This window comes from Dermacentor andersoni, chromosome 4 (genome assembly GCF_023375885.2).
Source record: "Dermacentor andersoni chromosome 4, qqDerAnde1_hic_scaffold, whole genome shotgun sequence".
In the NCBI taxonomy this organism is placed as follows: domain Eukaryota; kingdom Metazoa; phylum Arthropoda; class Arachnida; order Ixodida; family Ixodidae; genus Dermacentor; species Dermacentor andersoni.
Genome location: NC_092817.1, coordinates 91,280,318 through 91,297,832, shown reverse-complemented (window position 1 = coordinate 91,297,832; position 17,515 = coordinate 91,280,318). Strand labels below are relative to the sequence as shown.

Below are 17,515 nucleotides of genomic sequence, written 5' to 3'. Positions count from 1 at the left end.
ATGTCACGCAACAGCGCTTCCTTCATTTTGCTGCCACTTTCCCATGGAGAAAGCGAGCCCCAACGAACGGTGCAGAAAATAGGCTGACTGATTTATTCATGAGTGGAAACCTAGAAGCAATGCTGCTGCTATGAGAGACAATTACGACCAGCTGGGGTCGTTGACGTGCACCTATACAATCTAAATACACGTTCGCTTTTTCCCACATCGAAATGCTGCCGCCGCCGCGAGCAGGCAATCGCGCTTGCGAATCTGTGCGCAGCAGCACGACGCCGCGCATGTAGCAGTAGAAGATGACGAACATGTCAGTCGCCATTTTCCTTTCTTATGTGATGTGTGCGCATGTGTTCGCGCTTCACTAAGTATTCACTAAGTATTCACTAAGTATTCACTAAGCCCTCAGCAAGTCTTTCTAGGCCCCGTAAAATACGCGCGGCCTCGATGCAAACGGGGTGGTCGCGGATGGTTCACTCCTCGACACAGCCTTGAAGATTTTATTCAAGGCCGTTTCTTTATTGCTTCGGGTCTCGACTTCGGCACTTCTGTATTGCGGACAGCGGCCGGGCCGCAACAACAGCATAAAAGAGAAAAAGCATCGGACCTCGAAGAAACGCGCACCACGGAGTTGCAGCAGCGCGACCACCTACCTGCACAGCCGTCTCGTCTTACACCCGCGTCCGAGAGGGACGACCTTGAGCAGAAACGTACACCAGGAAGCGAGGGACGCGAGACGAACGGTCGCTTTGTGCTGTGTGCGGGTGTAGTGCACGGAAGAAATGACTGTTAACCCATTTATCCTGACAAGTGTTATGTAGTAAATAACACGGATAAATCGAAGAGTACGATAGGAATTATTTCGTAGGACGACTACATTGGCGCATATATTTTTCCTTTCTTCTTTTGTTCCTTCGCGACCTCTTCCCTAAACGCCCAGCCGGGCACGGGAGAGACCCGTGCACAGAACACAATACTCGTGCTGAAAGTGCCTAACAACAAGCAAACAGCTCACAACGGACAAAAAAAAAAAAAAAAAAATGCACGAAACCGGATCTTGGCCAGGCGCAGGGCGGTTGTGAGCGGCGAACCGTTCTGCGCCAGATACCGATCGGGCATCTCTATGGACAGAAGTCGGCAAGGACGTTTTTATTGGCCGACTGCAACCTCCGTTTATTTACATTACTGCTTAGCTAGCACTAAGAAGATATAAACAAGAAAAAAAAGTAGGGAGGGCTACAAAAGCGCTAAAATGGCGCACGCTCAACTGAAAAATCTCAGCCTGGGCCTTGTACACTTCTCCGAACGCACAGAGCCTGGCACATGAAATACAAAAGAAGTCGCATGTTCAGCACTGCAGAGATTACTTGTCCGCCGAAGCGAATAAGATGAGAAACACGCATGTATTACACCCTAATGGGGGGATAGGTTGGGTAGGGGAAACAAGGATTAGGAAAATACCTTCTTGGTTCATAATGCAAAGAAGGGCTAAGGCTTGCAGACACGGACACAAGAGAAGTGGACAACAAGAATCCTTATCAACTAGCACAGCTTTCTGTCGTTCTAACCTTCTTGGTGGCTTGTCTTCTCAGCAACCTGTCATGGGCTGCAAGAACAAGCAGCAGTATTTCCAGTCCTGCCAAAGTAGAGAAAACCAGATACGAACAGGTTTCCGTCAAGGTAACAGGAAGTATGGTAGAAGCTATAACGAGCCCGAGAGGTGGTAGCTAGAGGTTACATTGAAGTGTGAGGACCGTTAGACAAAAGTGAGCGAGCCTGTCCTATTGGGGTGAGGAGAAGTGACCCGATGACTTCCGCTTCCGACGGCAATAGTTCGTCAGTCGTAGGCTCCTACGGCGATCCAAAGGCTGGTTGCAACTCAGGATGCAGAATGGCGGAGAATGAGAAACTCAGAACTTAGGGGTTTCTGCGGAGTGTAGACGGAGTAAGGTGGCGTCGTAAGGATGAAAAAGGCAAATCAGTTCTGCGTAAATCAACAGGGCGGAGAAAGTAACGTAAATGTCTCTTTTTCAGGGACGACACTTTGTCGACCCTTTCTCAAAGAGCAACTGGCATGAACGACGGCGATAACCTTGGGCACCAGCAGCTAGTACAGTGATGCCACTAAATTTAGCAGCTACTAGCAAGAAGAAAGGTTCTTTTGTAGGCAGTTTTTTGTTAACGGCTTTCAGCTCATGTTAACTCCCTCTACGCGGAGAACAAACCTTATCTATTTATAGCACTTGCTGCATGGTGCTCCGAATGCCGTAGGCACGCTGTTTACATGTAATGCATTCTTAGGACAATAATAAGAGTACTCTATGCAATTCCGAGAGTTCAGATCAGGAGGACTATCTGTCACCGTTGTCTTCAATGGCATGTGCGAAGCATGTACAACAGTGAAACAGGCAAGATTCAGGGGGAGATATATGGCCGTAACAGCAAGCGCTTGAAGACGGGTCGTTACAAATTGTTTTGGAACTTCATTTACATGTTTTATCATTCATTGCTTTCTGGAAGAAATAAAACTAGAGTGCCTTCAAGCGCCACATAATTCTCCAGCGTTATGCTACGTATGCACAAGAAATTTATACGCACTTTAGTTCTGATCGTCACCTTAACCCGCCAGTTCTCTCCGCGGTTTCGGGGGCCTCGAGAACGGGTTTTGGGGGAACTTTTTAATGCGTGCTCGAACTGTAGTTTTTCTCATGTTGGCAACATTGCTGCAGTGCTTGTGGCACTGTTCTCCGCCGACCTACATGTAACGGCAGTAGGCCATCTATTCTTGACCGTCCGGGCCTTGGTGGAGCCAGCCATTATGAGCGCTGCGACTTCAGCTGCGCAGCGCATATAATTTCACAGATCACAGTGCCGGCTAGGGCCTGGTAAGCAAATTTCGAAGCGGGCCAGGGCAGGGCACGGGCCTAGGAGCTTCGGGCTCGGGTGTGTCTCTGCGACGCTTCAGTATTTCCACGTAGAAAGCTGTTTTGACAGTTTGACCTTCAAGTAAAAATTCCTGGTGGATAATTCCATGGAAGTAAGGAAAAAGAAAGCGATCAATGTGACTGATTTGCGCTTTGTTCTGCCGCGTACTTGTTTTGTTTAGTGCTCGTCCTTCTTTTTGCACTCGATGTCGCATTCGTAAATCAAGTCTCGTCGCCGATGACGACCCTTTGCAGGGATTTATCGCTGTCGTCTGCAGGTTTCTAACCAGTGAAACCTTCTTTTCGTCGCAACTTTTGCTCAGGAGTCAGGAGTTTCGGCACAGCCTTAATAGAGACCGCTTCATTTTCAACATTTCATACAAAATACGGTGAACAGACGACTTTCCCAAACCAAGTGCTTGTGATATAACCGTCATACAGCGGACTGAACGCAAGAGAACGCACGCGATCGATGCTTTAACCTACTCACGAGGTGGAGGGGCATCCTGATCATGTATGAGCCCTCTGAATAAAATAAAGGTAGCGATATTCCTCTTCTCCTAGACTCTCCATTTCCTGGGATACCCTCGCCGCACGCGCCTTCCCTCGTCACTCGTCCTGTCACTTTTCTCGTGATCGCGATCACGATGCGAAGAGCAACTGTCATGGCGCCGGCATAAGCGAACACAAAAACAACAAAAAGCCGCAGTTTCGCCGGAAAGGCGAAGCATCGATTGCAATAGCAACTTAGTAGACAGCTATACGAAGCAAGGTTAGCAGTTTTATCAGCTGCATAAACTTGTAAACATTCGCTTACTAACTAAATTAACAAGCATGGTGTCACGCGCGCACAAGCAAACATGAACACACCTCATTCGATGCATGACCGCACACACTGGCTGTCAAAACGCTGGAGTGAGGAAGCACGGCAACAGCAGCGAGCGAATTGACCTTCGTGCTGCCTTTCGCTTGAACGCTAACGGCGACAACACAGAGCACACGAAGCTATCAGCGCTTGGCGCACTCTGTCCCCATCACAGTTCGCTTTCAAAATATCTAGGCCCGCGCGTCCGCACCATACGCAGCCGCCGTCGAAGTAGAACGATAACGATTCTTTGTGCTATTCGTCGACCTCCATTTCGACAAAGACTAAAGATGGATTGCACAAAACTGCACGTATAAAGGTCTGCCTTATACAGCAGTCCGGCTCATACGCACTAGAGGTCAACAGGGTTCTTTCGAGTACTGAGCGAGCGCGGCACCGCTATACCCTCTCCCACATTTTTGCTGGCTCACTGCACGAAATTTTGAGACAGAACTCGTACATATACACAAATTATTTTGCCTTCTAAGGCATAAAGCAAATCGCTACCGGTTCCCATTTAATTTCTTCATTCCTTGCTCAAGCGAGTTCAATACTGTGCCAGCAGTTTATAGCCTACAGTTGCTCCAACATAGTCGAATTTTCACTTTGAAGTATTCTATATAACTGAAACCAACGCGGATGCTGCAGAAACGAGGATGATGACGCAAGTAAAACAACATAGAAAAAATAGTTTCTCGACTCATATTTCTTGATGACATTTTGACATGTTTGATCGTGTTCACTGCCTTGTATTAGTTTTCTGGCACAACACAGGTTGGCTAGGAATCGGCACTAACAAAGCATGATATCTGAAATTCAAGGATAAAAATAAAACTATATTGTTTTTGCTGTATATTTACTGTGATTATCACCCTGCATAATAACACAAAAGCAGACAGAGTGAGGATTCACTCAGATTACGAAACACGGGTGAGTATTTGAATTACTGACTGAAACTTTTCACATTAAAAAGAAATCCAGATAGATCAATAATAATGCCTTGCTCAATGTGACAATATGGTCGCACGTGAGCATAAATTTTGCGTCATCTGTTTGTATACGATACAACTAGAATAGCTTTAAGCGACGGCGTATTACGCAATTCTAAAAGATCCCTTGACTTTACATTCTCGCTGACTTCTTCAGCTCGAATTTTAGTATTGCACGCAACAATGATTCTTCCAAGATTCAAGAGACTTAAATCGATAGCAGTGTCAACATTAGCAGTCAGCTATGTTTTCGCTATATGTTGTCGTATGATTATTTGGCAAATACCACTGGCCTTCATATATAATCGCTCTACCACACAAGCACAATGAACAGAGGATGACATTTTTTTTTATTTTTACCAGCTTATTTGTCAGTAGCGACTCCAGTGGAAAACCTGGAACAGTCAAATCTGTCACTAGCAAATAATTTTTGTGTAGCTGGTAACTCCACAACAACCGAGAATTGGACTATGCTTCGTTTAGGCTCAAAGGCTAACGGGCCGAACCGTGGACGGACCTGCACCTTTCGGGCCTTGGCCGAATACGGGCGAGGCTTTAAACCACTCGGCCGGGCTCGGGCGAGCCTGCGCACGGAAAAAAACGGCCCGCGCACTGCTCGTGTCCCAACGCAAAACAACCCGGCGAATCTCGGCAACAGCAGCAGCAGGATAAAAAGCAGCACAAGGCGACGCAGCCGGCGAGAAAGGGCAGCCATGCCGAGCGGAAAAGAAAGGCAGCGCATGCGCGTCGATCCGGTAGGGTCACGTGGCGTCGGGGCGCGTCGGCCGAGGCGCGACCCCGCCCTGAACCGAGCTACGCCGGTGCCACCCTGGCGCGCACCTGCGGCATAGCTCTAGAAGCCGATGCCAATCGACAACTCATGTGGCCGCCATTATAATGGAGAATAAAAGTATAAATAGGCCAACCGTAGCGAGCAGCGTTCGCAGCAAGTTTGAAGACACGCTTCTCGAAGAAGAAGAGCGAGAACATTTCTAACACCTGCGGCCAGAGCATCCGATCACAGCGAAGGTACGGCGACGAGATCAGACAGAGCAATGACCAGACCAGAAGATCGATTGGTCAGGCGCACTTGTGGATTGCATCGGTATCTTACAATTTCAGCAAGAATAAGCTACTTGTGCATCAAAGAACATTTATTTTTGTTTTAATTGTCGAGCTCGCTAAGCGCACCTTCATTTTGAGGTAGCTTGAAAGCACCTATAGTTTAACCAACAGATGCAGCAAACCACCGCTACTTTTCTTCAAGCAGCTAACATCCACGCATGAGGGGCCGTATTTTCTAATGCTGGATTCGTTTGGATCTGTTATCATTGGGATCAACAGCTCGGAGCGTCGCGTCACAACAAAAGAATGGAAAATGAACTGGAACGTAAGAAAACACGGGCCCAAGACGCTGTACGAGAGTGGCCGGAATGGTCACTTCACGACATTGCGCATGCATGGGACGCCCTGCCGTTATCGCAATTCCCTGTCCCGCTTATCTCTGCAAAACATATCTGGCCGCACAATAATGCGCAACGCGCAGCGGCGAAAGTATGCGTCGGCAAAGTCTAGCAAAAAAAAAAAAAAACTGGAAATGCTTCAAGAACTGTCTCATTAGATATATCTGCTACGCCAAAACTGTCCACGTCAAAGTTGCCGTAACATGTCAACAGCAAAAGCGGACGCACAGTTTACAATGACGAAGTACTGCTAAAAGTACAGGACTGCTCAAAACTCACTCATGCATCTTATAATGGTAGTCCTTGCGAAATCACTAAGCACCTGTTATGGCTGAGGAATACTACGAGGTTGTCTGACCGCTTCAATACAAGCTATCATGTCCTATTACGGTAAGTATTACGCAGTCATAAAACCAATGGAAACAATGACAATGCAAAGTCGTTACGGGGAATCGCGCGGGACAATGGTAACGCCAAGATAACGACAAGACTAACGAGAACGCATTGGTGAAACGCTGCTTTCGTAAATTACGTCACAGTTCGTCGAACATAGCTGCTCGCGGATGCGTGGGTGAGAACCGAGTTACCTAAGCCACAAAGCACAGGAGGCAAGGAGCACTTGAATAGCTTCGTTACCGCTTACGTCACGCTTTTCTCATGCGGCCTAAAATTCCACTGCTCACGTACGGTGTCTAGAGAGGCGCCATCCACAACACGTATTTAAAGTCCTTCCGTAACTAGTGTCCCCGTGTATATACTCTCTGAGGGAGCATGTACAGGAACACTATCCTAAACGATTGCAACAAGCCCACTTAGCGCCTGGCGCTGGCAAAGCTTATCGAAAGGCGACGTGCTCCGATTCTCGGAATGGATGCTACAGAAAGCTTTCCCGCTGAGAGCTAAAATGGCACGTCATAAAACTTCATTTGTCAATATAGCTGGCCTTTCCCGTGTGAGTGCATCTGCCGAACAGCAAACTAAGCTTTACGTATTAATCCACAAGTACCACTGGCGTAAGAAGCGCAACCATAACAACCACGGCACAGCTGTCGACTCAACGCATACAGACAAACCATATTAGGCCTTCCTACGAAAGCCGATCGAGTCCTGGCGAAAGCCAATCAACCTTTGTGTTCTTGGAGACGAATGCAGGTCGAGTCCCCTGTTCTAAACCTGTTAACCGAGGCCTATGGCTGAGGATGCCGTAGGTGCTAGGCTCGGTGCGCCCACGTCGAACCCTAACTGCGCTCGAGGATGCGTCTGATGAAAGTGGAGCTATTCAAGGTCAACGAACTTATTCACCTATAGACGCTATTTCATATGCGTAAATCTGCTGGGACACAACTTCCGCAATACCCGAAACGTACTATTGGCCAATGACTTTTGGCGCATGCCGATTGGCTAACTTGCAGAAGCGAACGTTATGAAAAAGATCAGTGGACAAGCAAAGTTCCTGTCATATCGTTACTCGAATTGAGCAAGCAAGAACTTCAGTGAGACATCGCGTTGCATATTACGCCGTTCCAGTGAATGTTGAAAATGAGTCACCATATTAGAGGCCACCAAGTATAGCATTTGTATTAGGCCTGGTGACAGACAGTCTCACGCCTTCGCAACTTACGTATGTGAGTCGCAGGTAACCAAGAAAACTATATAGAACTGTACTGTTCGCCCTATAGGTATATTCACTTTGCTCAGACGTTCGAATTCACTGTATTGCGAAGACTACTATATCTACCGGATATTCAATATACAGAGATAATTTATTGCGAGGTGCAGGGGGCTAAATGGTGAAAATATGCAAAAGTATCACTGACAACAGCACTGACAAAGTATATCGCATAAGAGCTGGAAACTTGTTGCAGATAACAATTCGGACAGCCGACAATGCGCACATTATCCACCACCACTCTAGACGATAACGACAAGTTAAACTAAAAATAAAACCCTTCCGGACTGCTGGAACGCTACCGGCATTACTTTCTTTTTTTAATTTAGGCTCCAGTTAGAAACAATAAAAATATAAGGCATCTGCGAACATAACCAGACAAATATGAGCATCATAAGCTGACGCGCCCCATACAACAGCGCAAGCGCGGTCCAATACAGCGCCCGCAGGGCGCACCGCACACGAACGCGATCCGCTTTCACAGCGCGCACAAAATGGCCGCCAACGGGCTACCAGCGAGCCGCCCTCCCTCCCCAGCGCCGAAAGAGCCGGACTACTTTTCTGCCGTCACGTGAGACGCAGGAGCCGCTCCAAGCAAACGTCATCGGCGGCTGCGGGGACGGTCCGCTCTGTATGCTCGGCGGAGCCTTTCCGATTGCACAAAGGCCGTTTGCCGAAATGATTGCGGCCCTGAGAGCCAAGCCACAAAGTAAAATAAATTTGTTTACTGGTTTTTCAGTGATTAGCGTTGTCACCTGCTGACACTGTTGACAGTCTACAATGCCACTGGTTGGTGTCAACGTTTACAGAAATGCTTGCTGTCATTTTCGGAACAATCTGCTTGTAAAAGCAGTACACGCTCAAATAACGTGCAAGATACATCTTGCGCTGGAAACCACCATGTGATGACACAAACAACCAAACGGAGTTTAAGAACTGTTCAGTGGACGGATTATGCAATAATTACTCTAAATAGAAAAACCAGCCTTCTCTTTTTTGTAACCCCACAGTTTCTGTTTATGACAGAACACAAACCTTGCAAACTAACCAGCCCTTCGAAACAAGTTGTTGTGGGAAACACCGCAAAGGTCGTGGAGTTTTCCCACCAGCAGCAGCTAACGCCAGCGTCCCGGAAACCGGCGCCATCTGTCGGTTCCTACCCTAACGACGAGCCCCTCGCCGCATTCCACTCGCCTCGACTTTTCGCGCCAGCCAGGCAGCGATCGGGTCAGACCAGTCGACAGCGGTGGAGAGGCATGGACGCGTGCAAACCCGTGTGCGAGATACGCGAGTGAACGTGGTCCGAAACCGTGCTGCGTTCGAAATGTCAAGTAGGCCGGTTTCATTTCAGCGACATTGGTTCTACACTAAAGGTGCGTTTCAGGCCCTGCTTCGCCGTCTACGATTTCAATGCATGCTTTGCCCATGTCGCACTACCGTAAGGAAAAGCACTTGGCCGGCACATTTCCGTCCGGCAAAAACGGAGAGAACGGATTACCATTCAGCCATGAGTATCCGTGCGATAATATTCTACCAGTGAACCTAAACACCAGAGCGTCTTTTCCCGTTGATTACAACGTGGCGAGTACGTCAGATTGGCGTGGACTTTACCGATACTCAAAGCGACACGCAATAAGTAAGTCTAGAAACAGAGCATAGTACGCCAGATTAGCGCAGAACTTTGACATTCAAAGTATCACGCATAATGCTAAGGCTTGAAACCGTATTAATATGGGACGTGTGGGTTACTGACCTTCTGCACGTGATGGTGAAGGTTGCGGCGTGCTGTGGGGAGAGAGCGACATGGCGCATTCAGCGTCTCCCCATGACGACAGTACAATACACGAGAAAAATCCACAAGAGCGAACGAATACAGACGACTCCGCGTGCCGCTCCACTCACTGCCGGTACGTTGGTTCACAGGAGAAGGGGATTGCGAGAGCCCGCGGAGCGACACGGAAAGGGGGAGCTGCGGTCGTTGTTCTCACGCGCAATAAAGTAGTGCCTCAAGGTGACGCGTTCTTGTTTCGCCACTGAAGATATTTGTTGTGCTGCAAATAAAAACTGCTTGTTTCCACATCTACTTTGCTTGAATACTTTTATTTAATAGACCTTCGGCGATATCGTTATGGTAATGGATCATACACATTTCAACGTCGGACGCGGCACGCATAAATACGAACCCAACGAATTGAGACAGATGTTCATATTATATGCCTAAATTGAGCAGGGTGGGTATGGCGAGCGAAACACTTGCCTTTTGCCATTTCTGTGGGCTTGGCAAAAGCAGCTACACCTATGAAATTTCGGTCGGCAGTCAACAGTCGTGTCGCTGTGTTGGTTCCCCACCCGGAACCCATGCTACTTCTGTGGTACTCGCTTTCATGAGACATGCACACATTCAACGCCTAATTTCAAACAGGGTGTATTGCGAAATACTTCATTTCCAAGCGACGGACCGTGCTGCGCAGCAGCATCGGTGGCGCGAACTTAACTACCATGTACATGAACGCCAACGGCGTGAATAGTTCCGTACATTGCTAAAAGAAAGAATATGGAACGTCACTACCACCCATGCACACAATTCTTCCGTATGGCACAGCTTTAAACGCCGATTTGCTTTGAATCAATGAAGATGCAACGGAAAAGTAAAGCAGGCGCCACACATGAGTCGTGTAAGGACCTGTAATGTCTCCGACATCTTGCCTGGCTAAGTACGGACCTCTGCACATGCTTCCATTCGTGTCATGTACCCAGAAATGTCATACAAGTAGAGGTAGGGGAACATCAACTTTTTCGAATACGAATAGTAAATATCGAATAGTCGAACGTAGACGCATATACGTATTTACAGCAGTATTTATTCCGGTACAGTTAGCTACCACGTCTGCACTGGCTGGCGCAAAAAAAAAAAAAAAGAACAGCTGTCAGGGACTAAAGCTATGTTTTAAACAAAAGATTATTAAGTGTCACTAAAAAACGGCACAAATAGCCTCTCAACATCTTTAGAACCTGCTTTCAACAAGCTTGCCAAGAAATAATGGTTGCTGCATAAAATGCAGCTATCAAATATCGTCAAATAAAAGGTTGCAGAAGCAAGATAAGCTGGGGAAAAAGCCAGAAAGAAACATGCAAAAATTCCCGTTGCAAGAAAAACCCAAGTCTTAGCGTAAAAGATCAAAATTCTGCATAATTAAACTACAAAAAGCAACATAGGGAAAACACGGGGAAGGCGGGAGATGGAAATTTATTAGCGAAACGAGAACAAGGTGAAATCAGCCGCCAACGTTTCGACAAGTGGACTTTTTTTCAAGGCAATATATGAGCAATATATGACAGACTACAAGAAAAACTCACAGGTTGCCATGTAGGCTTCCGCCGCGAAACCAAAAACAATTTGTGTTATGCATTCTGTTTTTGCATCCCTTCGAAAAGTTTTGTCGTTTCACTTCTAATAACTTGCGATACTTTGTCTAGCAGAATGAGAAAAATAACGACTTTAACGGTCGGTTGTTGCGGAATATTTGCTTAATTTCGAATATTCGAAAATACCGAATACGCAGTTGCTTCTCCAACACCAATAGTTTGTGCGTATTATTCGTTTCGTATTCAAAACTTCGAATATTTGCCCAACTTTAACATAAACCTTTATCCACACACTACTGGCCTGCAATTCAATAAATAAAAGCACCAGCACAAATATTTGCGCTATATTTGATACGTAGGTTTCTAGATATGCAAATCGCACTATCACCAGAGGTGGAAAGTCCAGTAAGCCGGGTAATCACTTCTCAAAAAGCATCACATCTGTCACGCTTCCTCACTTCGGTTCATATTGACACATCGCTCATAGCGATTAGTAAGTCAGGCCAACTCAATCTGGACTGCTCTTCACAAACGCTACCGATCACAAAGGACCGGGTTAGATATAGTTATATGACGAATCCAGCTCGCTGCACAAAGCTTCCATGGCGTTTCGCTTAGAGCATGGGTCTCCAAACTACCACGCGAAGAGGCCCGCAGACCGGCCCATGGACGGGCCGTTCTTTTTCTTTTTTTTTTTTTCAGCAAAGCCTCCTCTGCCCTTCCGAACGAGAGAAGGGCTTCTCCGCAAAACCTTGCAATATGGCGTTTCAGCCTGGCAATCAGCTTCACCGCAGTCCCACGATCACGCCACCTCATCCGAGGCAGCGCCGACGAATCAAAAGCCGCACGTGGCTGTCGTGTGAGGAGCGCGCGCGACGCTACGGTTCGCCGGTCCCGGCCACCCCGCCGGGTAGCGCTGAGCCCAACGCGCTATCGCCAGCTCTTCACACGCAAAACTACACCACGTAAATACTTGTACATAATATTCATTCGTTTCATCGTCGCTTTGTTCCTGAGCCTGGCCTCGGCACACCGTCAGACTTAGTCCCTGTCGAGCAACTCGAAATAATGTGTCCAGTACGGTAATGATTGTATTCAAAAATAGCATACCCGCCAGATGGAGCAACTAAAGATGCATGGCTGCGATCACAGAGAATGTAAAGAAAAATTGTGTCCGCTTTTCAAACGCGAAGTCGAGTAACACGTTTGGCTCATTTTAATAAAATAAGCTGTTACTCTATTTTACGAGTACACTTTTTTGGCAACTCTTAAAACGTAAATGGCACGCACAAAAGTCAACATCGATTCGTTGAAATACTGGAGTTTCGTTAACGACACATCAGCAAAGTGCCCTTTGAAAAGAATGGTGACGCTTTTCAGACCACTCAACGTCTCGTTAACAACTGCAGCTTGGCCGGTGCAGCTAGAATGAATGGGAATAAGAAAAGAAAAAGAAACTGCGCGCTACCGGGAAGTGTATATGGAGACCAGGGAGAGAAAATAGTTCTCTAATTTTTTCTAAATCTTATGCAGGAAGTCAACGCAATTAGTTAAAATTATAGTTCGATAATGCATGTCGATTAATTTGAATAAGATGTCTGCGCACAGTACCATTAATTACGTTTACTAATCTTTGCTCTGTTCACAACGAAACCACAAAAAATGTGTCCAAGAAATACTGACCAAGAAAATGCATTTACGGTTGTCGCTTATTTCACCCTTGACGACAGTAAGCACAATGCCCTGCTTCCATGAGCGGAAACATATTTTCATACATTCAGGAAAACAGTGTTTGTAGCCCTGTATTCAGACCACGTGTGCGCGCGAACGTGACTGCTGCGTCGTCATGCTTCAACGACAAAGATAAAAGAAACTTTACTTCAAACTAGGTGCAGTTGAGATTTGTACTTTGGAAATTCGTAATACCGAAGTTCTCACCTGGTAAAAAAAAAGTAAATTTCTTGGTATGACCTTGGTGGTACACCCACTTTAGCCGCTGGAAGCAACTTCGTGCCTCCTCCTTCCTCCACCTCCCAATATTCGCTAATGTGTCCATTACGACTAAGATTAGTATTACATTTTTCCACTTTAATGGCTGCGTGATAGAGGTAAAAAGATACTGGAAGTACTCCCTTTCACTTTATCATTGGACAGTTTTCAATACGGCAATGAACTGTCGCAGAAAGATGTTTATCAAGGAGCATTTACCCATGGTAAAGTGCCTCCTGCAAGCGGTCACAGGTGCCGCCGCTACACACATGACAGTATGTTTGAACGGGCAGAATACGCTAGATCCCTTAAAACGCCGCCCTGCCGACAGCTTTGAAAACAGCTCAGAGGCGTCGAAATACACCCGACTTCGTTCTACCCCTGCCATTGGTTTTGAAAATCACTCGGAAACAGGATTTCGGCAGTACAACCCGCTAGCAACGACGCATGGCAATCAAGGGGAATAAATCCCGCCAGGTGTGCATCATTTCGTAATCCACGGATTCCACTAGAAATGACCTAAGTACACTTCAAGGCACGACCCGCAGGCTGCTATCACGAAACCACGTTATCAGGCGAGGCGGCGCATGCCCGTCAAGATTACTGGCACGAAAGCGCCACCTACGAGTGCCGCCACAACGTAGATCGGGCGCGGTATTATACCTCGAGCATCCGTTGCAACGCGGCCCTTGAGAGGGCGAGTACAAAGGCCGCTGAGTGGGGGAAAGGAGACGACTCTTAATGGAATCGAAATTTAGCATCATTCAACAAGCTTACTCAACAACGGTAGAACACCTGTCAACTTAACTGACCTTAGAAACATTAGACGCAGGCTCTGCTCACGGCGTGCCACGGAGTGACGAAGGTTGTCGGCCCCTCGAGGTCCCCCAGTAGGCGGCGCGACGCAAACCTCGCCGAGAAACCATGTGGAGGAAAGAACTACCGGCGAACGAAAGCTGCAGCCGCACACGCGCCGTGCCGCTCCCTACGCGCCGGTGGAGAGAGAAAGATCGAGAGCACGGACACAAAAAGAAAAAGATACGAAGGCAACCGCGGAAGGACACAGCACGGGCGGGCGATGGGGCTGCACGGCGGCTGCTCTGCGCCCGCAACACAAAGTAGTTCGCGCTTCGAGCGCCTCTGGGGAAAAAAAATAAAAGGAGAACAATACCCGGGCCGTGAGCGTACGCCGCAGCTACTAAGTTGGCAAGACAGACACGAACAATCTCGTCGCCATGTTTTGCTACGATTTCACTGGCAGTGATATAATGGTCCGACTTTCACGTTCCGTGCAACAGCGGCTGCCACCCGAAGCGCCTACGCAAGAAAACATCCGTGTTGTTAGGCGGAATGCCATGTGCGCACGCAACAAAGCGTCTCGCACACCTCGCCGATTTATGTAACGTATTCACTCAAGTTGCTCACAGACCGAACGGTAATCAAAGCAAAATAAAGGTGTCATTCCATAGCGAATAGGACAGAGCAAGACTGTCCAGCAGGCGGGAAGCTGCTCTCTAAACTAGAGAGAGAGCGACACTGCACGGTGGACGTCGTTCGCACTTCTCACACGTTGCATACCGATCGTTTTTCATTTGTCAACATTCAACACCATCTGTAAACACAATCTGAAGTGATTTATTTAATTCCCATTGGCGCATTAAGTTACAATGTCAAAATTACAGCGGCTACATCAGCACGAGATGTGCCGGATGAAACGGTGCTCTAGACACTGACAAGGAACCATGTATAGGGAGCGTAATCACGTGTCGCTTAAACACGTGTTCAGGTTCGCATTCATCGAGCAAAGCTTTCGCATAATCACTGTCTGGTTACCGGACAGCACTGTAATGTGCGCCTTATGCAAGAGTTCGTACTTGCAAGCATTAAATGAGACGGCACATACAGCATCAAATTTTCTGCTATGCGGTCATTGATACGCCAGACGAATTGCTTGGTCGATTAAATTCTCAATAAAAAATAACGGCTATTAACAAGCAAGCGAGCACGCAACGCAAGCGTTTCAAAAGAATGGACCAATGGATTCTAGGAAATCGATGAGTCTTGGAGACAGCAAGGGCGAGGCAGTACTCGTCACGCTTGAAGCTACAGATGCGTGGAACCGTCCCCAACGGGTTCCGCCATCGTCAGGTTAAGTGCCAAGTAGGCCTATCACTGAAATAAAATGCTGCACACTTGGGTTGAACATGCTGTCAAAGGAGGCCGCTACAAACTGTTGCTACCGCGTCTACGCCTTCCAGTATTCGTTAGTGTCGCTTCCACAATGCTAAACCCGTGCGCTAGCCCGCGAGGCATGCACACTTCAACATGTTTGAACTGCTCCGGTTACGCGGTTTCCACTATTGTCTGATATGCCATGAAGTAAACATATATTTGCATTTGTGTAGTGATATTACCTTGCCTCCGTGTGTTATTTAACCCCTGCCCTCGCAACCGCACCGCTCCGTATTGCTCGCTGACGTATTGCCCGCGCTTCGGTGCTTTCTTCGGCTACCGCTGCGACCCACCATTCCAAGTAGCCGACCTCTAACCTTTTCACCTGCTTGTTGACGGGCCACTAAGCGTAACAGAGATAAAGGAGAAAGAAAGTTGTTAAAGAATACAGCCCCCGGACTAGGAAAAGGGTGATAGATCTCGGCAGACATAATGGTAACTAGAAACCGCCGTTAACGGCACACCGACGAAACGCTTCGACGAAAATTTTCAGCCACAACCTACGTCATGAACACAACTCATGTTACGAAAGAAAATTTCCGTTATCTTTCTTTATAATCGCCATCAACCTATTTCATGTCCACTGCAGGTCGATGGTCTCTCCCAAGGACCTGCATTTACCGTGAACTATGGCATTAGATAGACAAAACAGCGTAACACTTTACCTCATATGTATAGTGCTCAAAGTAGCCCTTATTAGTAATAAAAAGACCTAAATGTCACAGGAACGAACCTTTGAAAGCAGTCATATATCTCACTCATCTGCAGTTTTGTATTATTGTAGTAATACGATGGCTTATTACAAAATTGTTTCGTGCAGGGTGTAAGACCGACTACTTTGAGTTGAGCCAATTTTAGATTACGTATAGGCGTTTCGGCACACTATAACATAAGCTAAAGTGGCCTAAAACATCTACCGAAACAAAGTACAATTTTTACACCCTTAAGAGTGTTTGCTTCTCGCACGGGTAACACCCATACCGCTAAGGCTTTAAAAATGTGATAGCGCACAACGAGCTCTAACTAGACGTGTGGTGAAAAAAAGCGTGGTTGAAAACTAATAATTCTGAGAGCATATATATATTATAAGGCTCAAAGAAATATGTGACAGGAAATTTACAGCGATAGCTTTGGAAGTTTATTTAATGCACTTTTCGTGCAACCTGTCACAGCTATCATCATTTTTACTTGCCACAAAGTGTTGGCAAACAAGATGGCTACACCGGTCTCCACCAACGATTGGATCTTACCCCTTAAACGTGAAGGTGTTAGCCATGGGACATCCGAACACCCCTTATACACTCATAAACGTGTAAAAATGTTTAGAGTGTAGGGTCCGTGCGGGTGTGGAATAAACAGCGTAATTACCAGCAGAGTGCAGCGGGCTTTTACTTTACTACTTTCAGATGTAAATGTTTCAAACGCAGCGTGATTCAAAATAACACGAGTAATACGATTTTTCTATCACGCAAAAGCTTTTGTACAGTCGACCTATCTTAGTATTCACCAGCTGATTCGTTCTAAATTTCACCATAAAATTTGGTGCAACGGGTTTCGTAAATTTATTTACTGCTACTCTCTGTCCTCAGTCGGTTGCATCTCAATGTGTTGAGACTTAGGTACACTTCGTCACATGCAACTTCGGTAAGTTGGTCATCAGCCATGGCCTTTAGCTTAAGGCCAGTTCAAAGCTGTTCCGTCTTCATGCCAGCACAGCTCGTTAAGCGAATGTCCCTCAGCGCTTCTACGATGATTTTCCGCACACGTGCGACATTTCACTGGAGTGACCCCGGTCCGACGAAACATTACCGTGCGATTCGTTTAACACTGCTTGTGGTTCTGATAAAGCCAACCGTACAACGTGTGTGTCTTTTGACATTCTCTATCCAAGCCTGCAATCTTTGCAAGAGTTTAGACTGGTTCGAGTTGGCCAGATATGTCTAAACTCACGTCCGCCCTCATATAAATACAGGGTTTCGATCCAACCTTATGTAAAAGCATTTTCATCATCATCATCATCATAC

The 17,515-nt window shown here is 46.9% G+C and overlaps 1 protein-coding gene across 6 annotated transcripts in view; it reads right to left on the bottom strand.

Moving 5' to 3' along the window:
• The window catches only part of egg (SET domain bifurcated histone lysine methyltransferase eggless), a 112,639-nt gene that overhangs the window by 72,145 nt on the left and 22,979 nt on the right, over positions 1-17,515 (bottom strand). For 2 of the 6 annotated variants that reach the window (XM_050183429.2, XM_050183433.2), the window contains exon 1: positions 9,658-9,998. The exons of 2 other annotated variants lie outside the window; for them this stretch is intronic. Coding sequence is in view for 1 of the 4 variants with exons in the window: in XM_050183433.2 (XP_050039390.1) it covers positions 9,658-9,716 (59 nt within the window). In the remaining 3 variants the exon portion in view is untranslated. Of the gene's footprint in view, positions 1-9,657; positions 10,000-14,071; positions 14,237-17,515 lie in introns of those variants that run through there. 2 more of the 6 variants (XM_050183430.3, XM_055074023.1) reach the window with 2 other exon arrangements.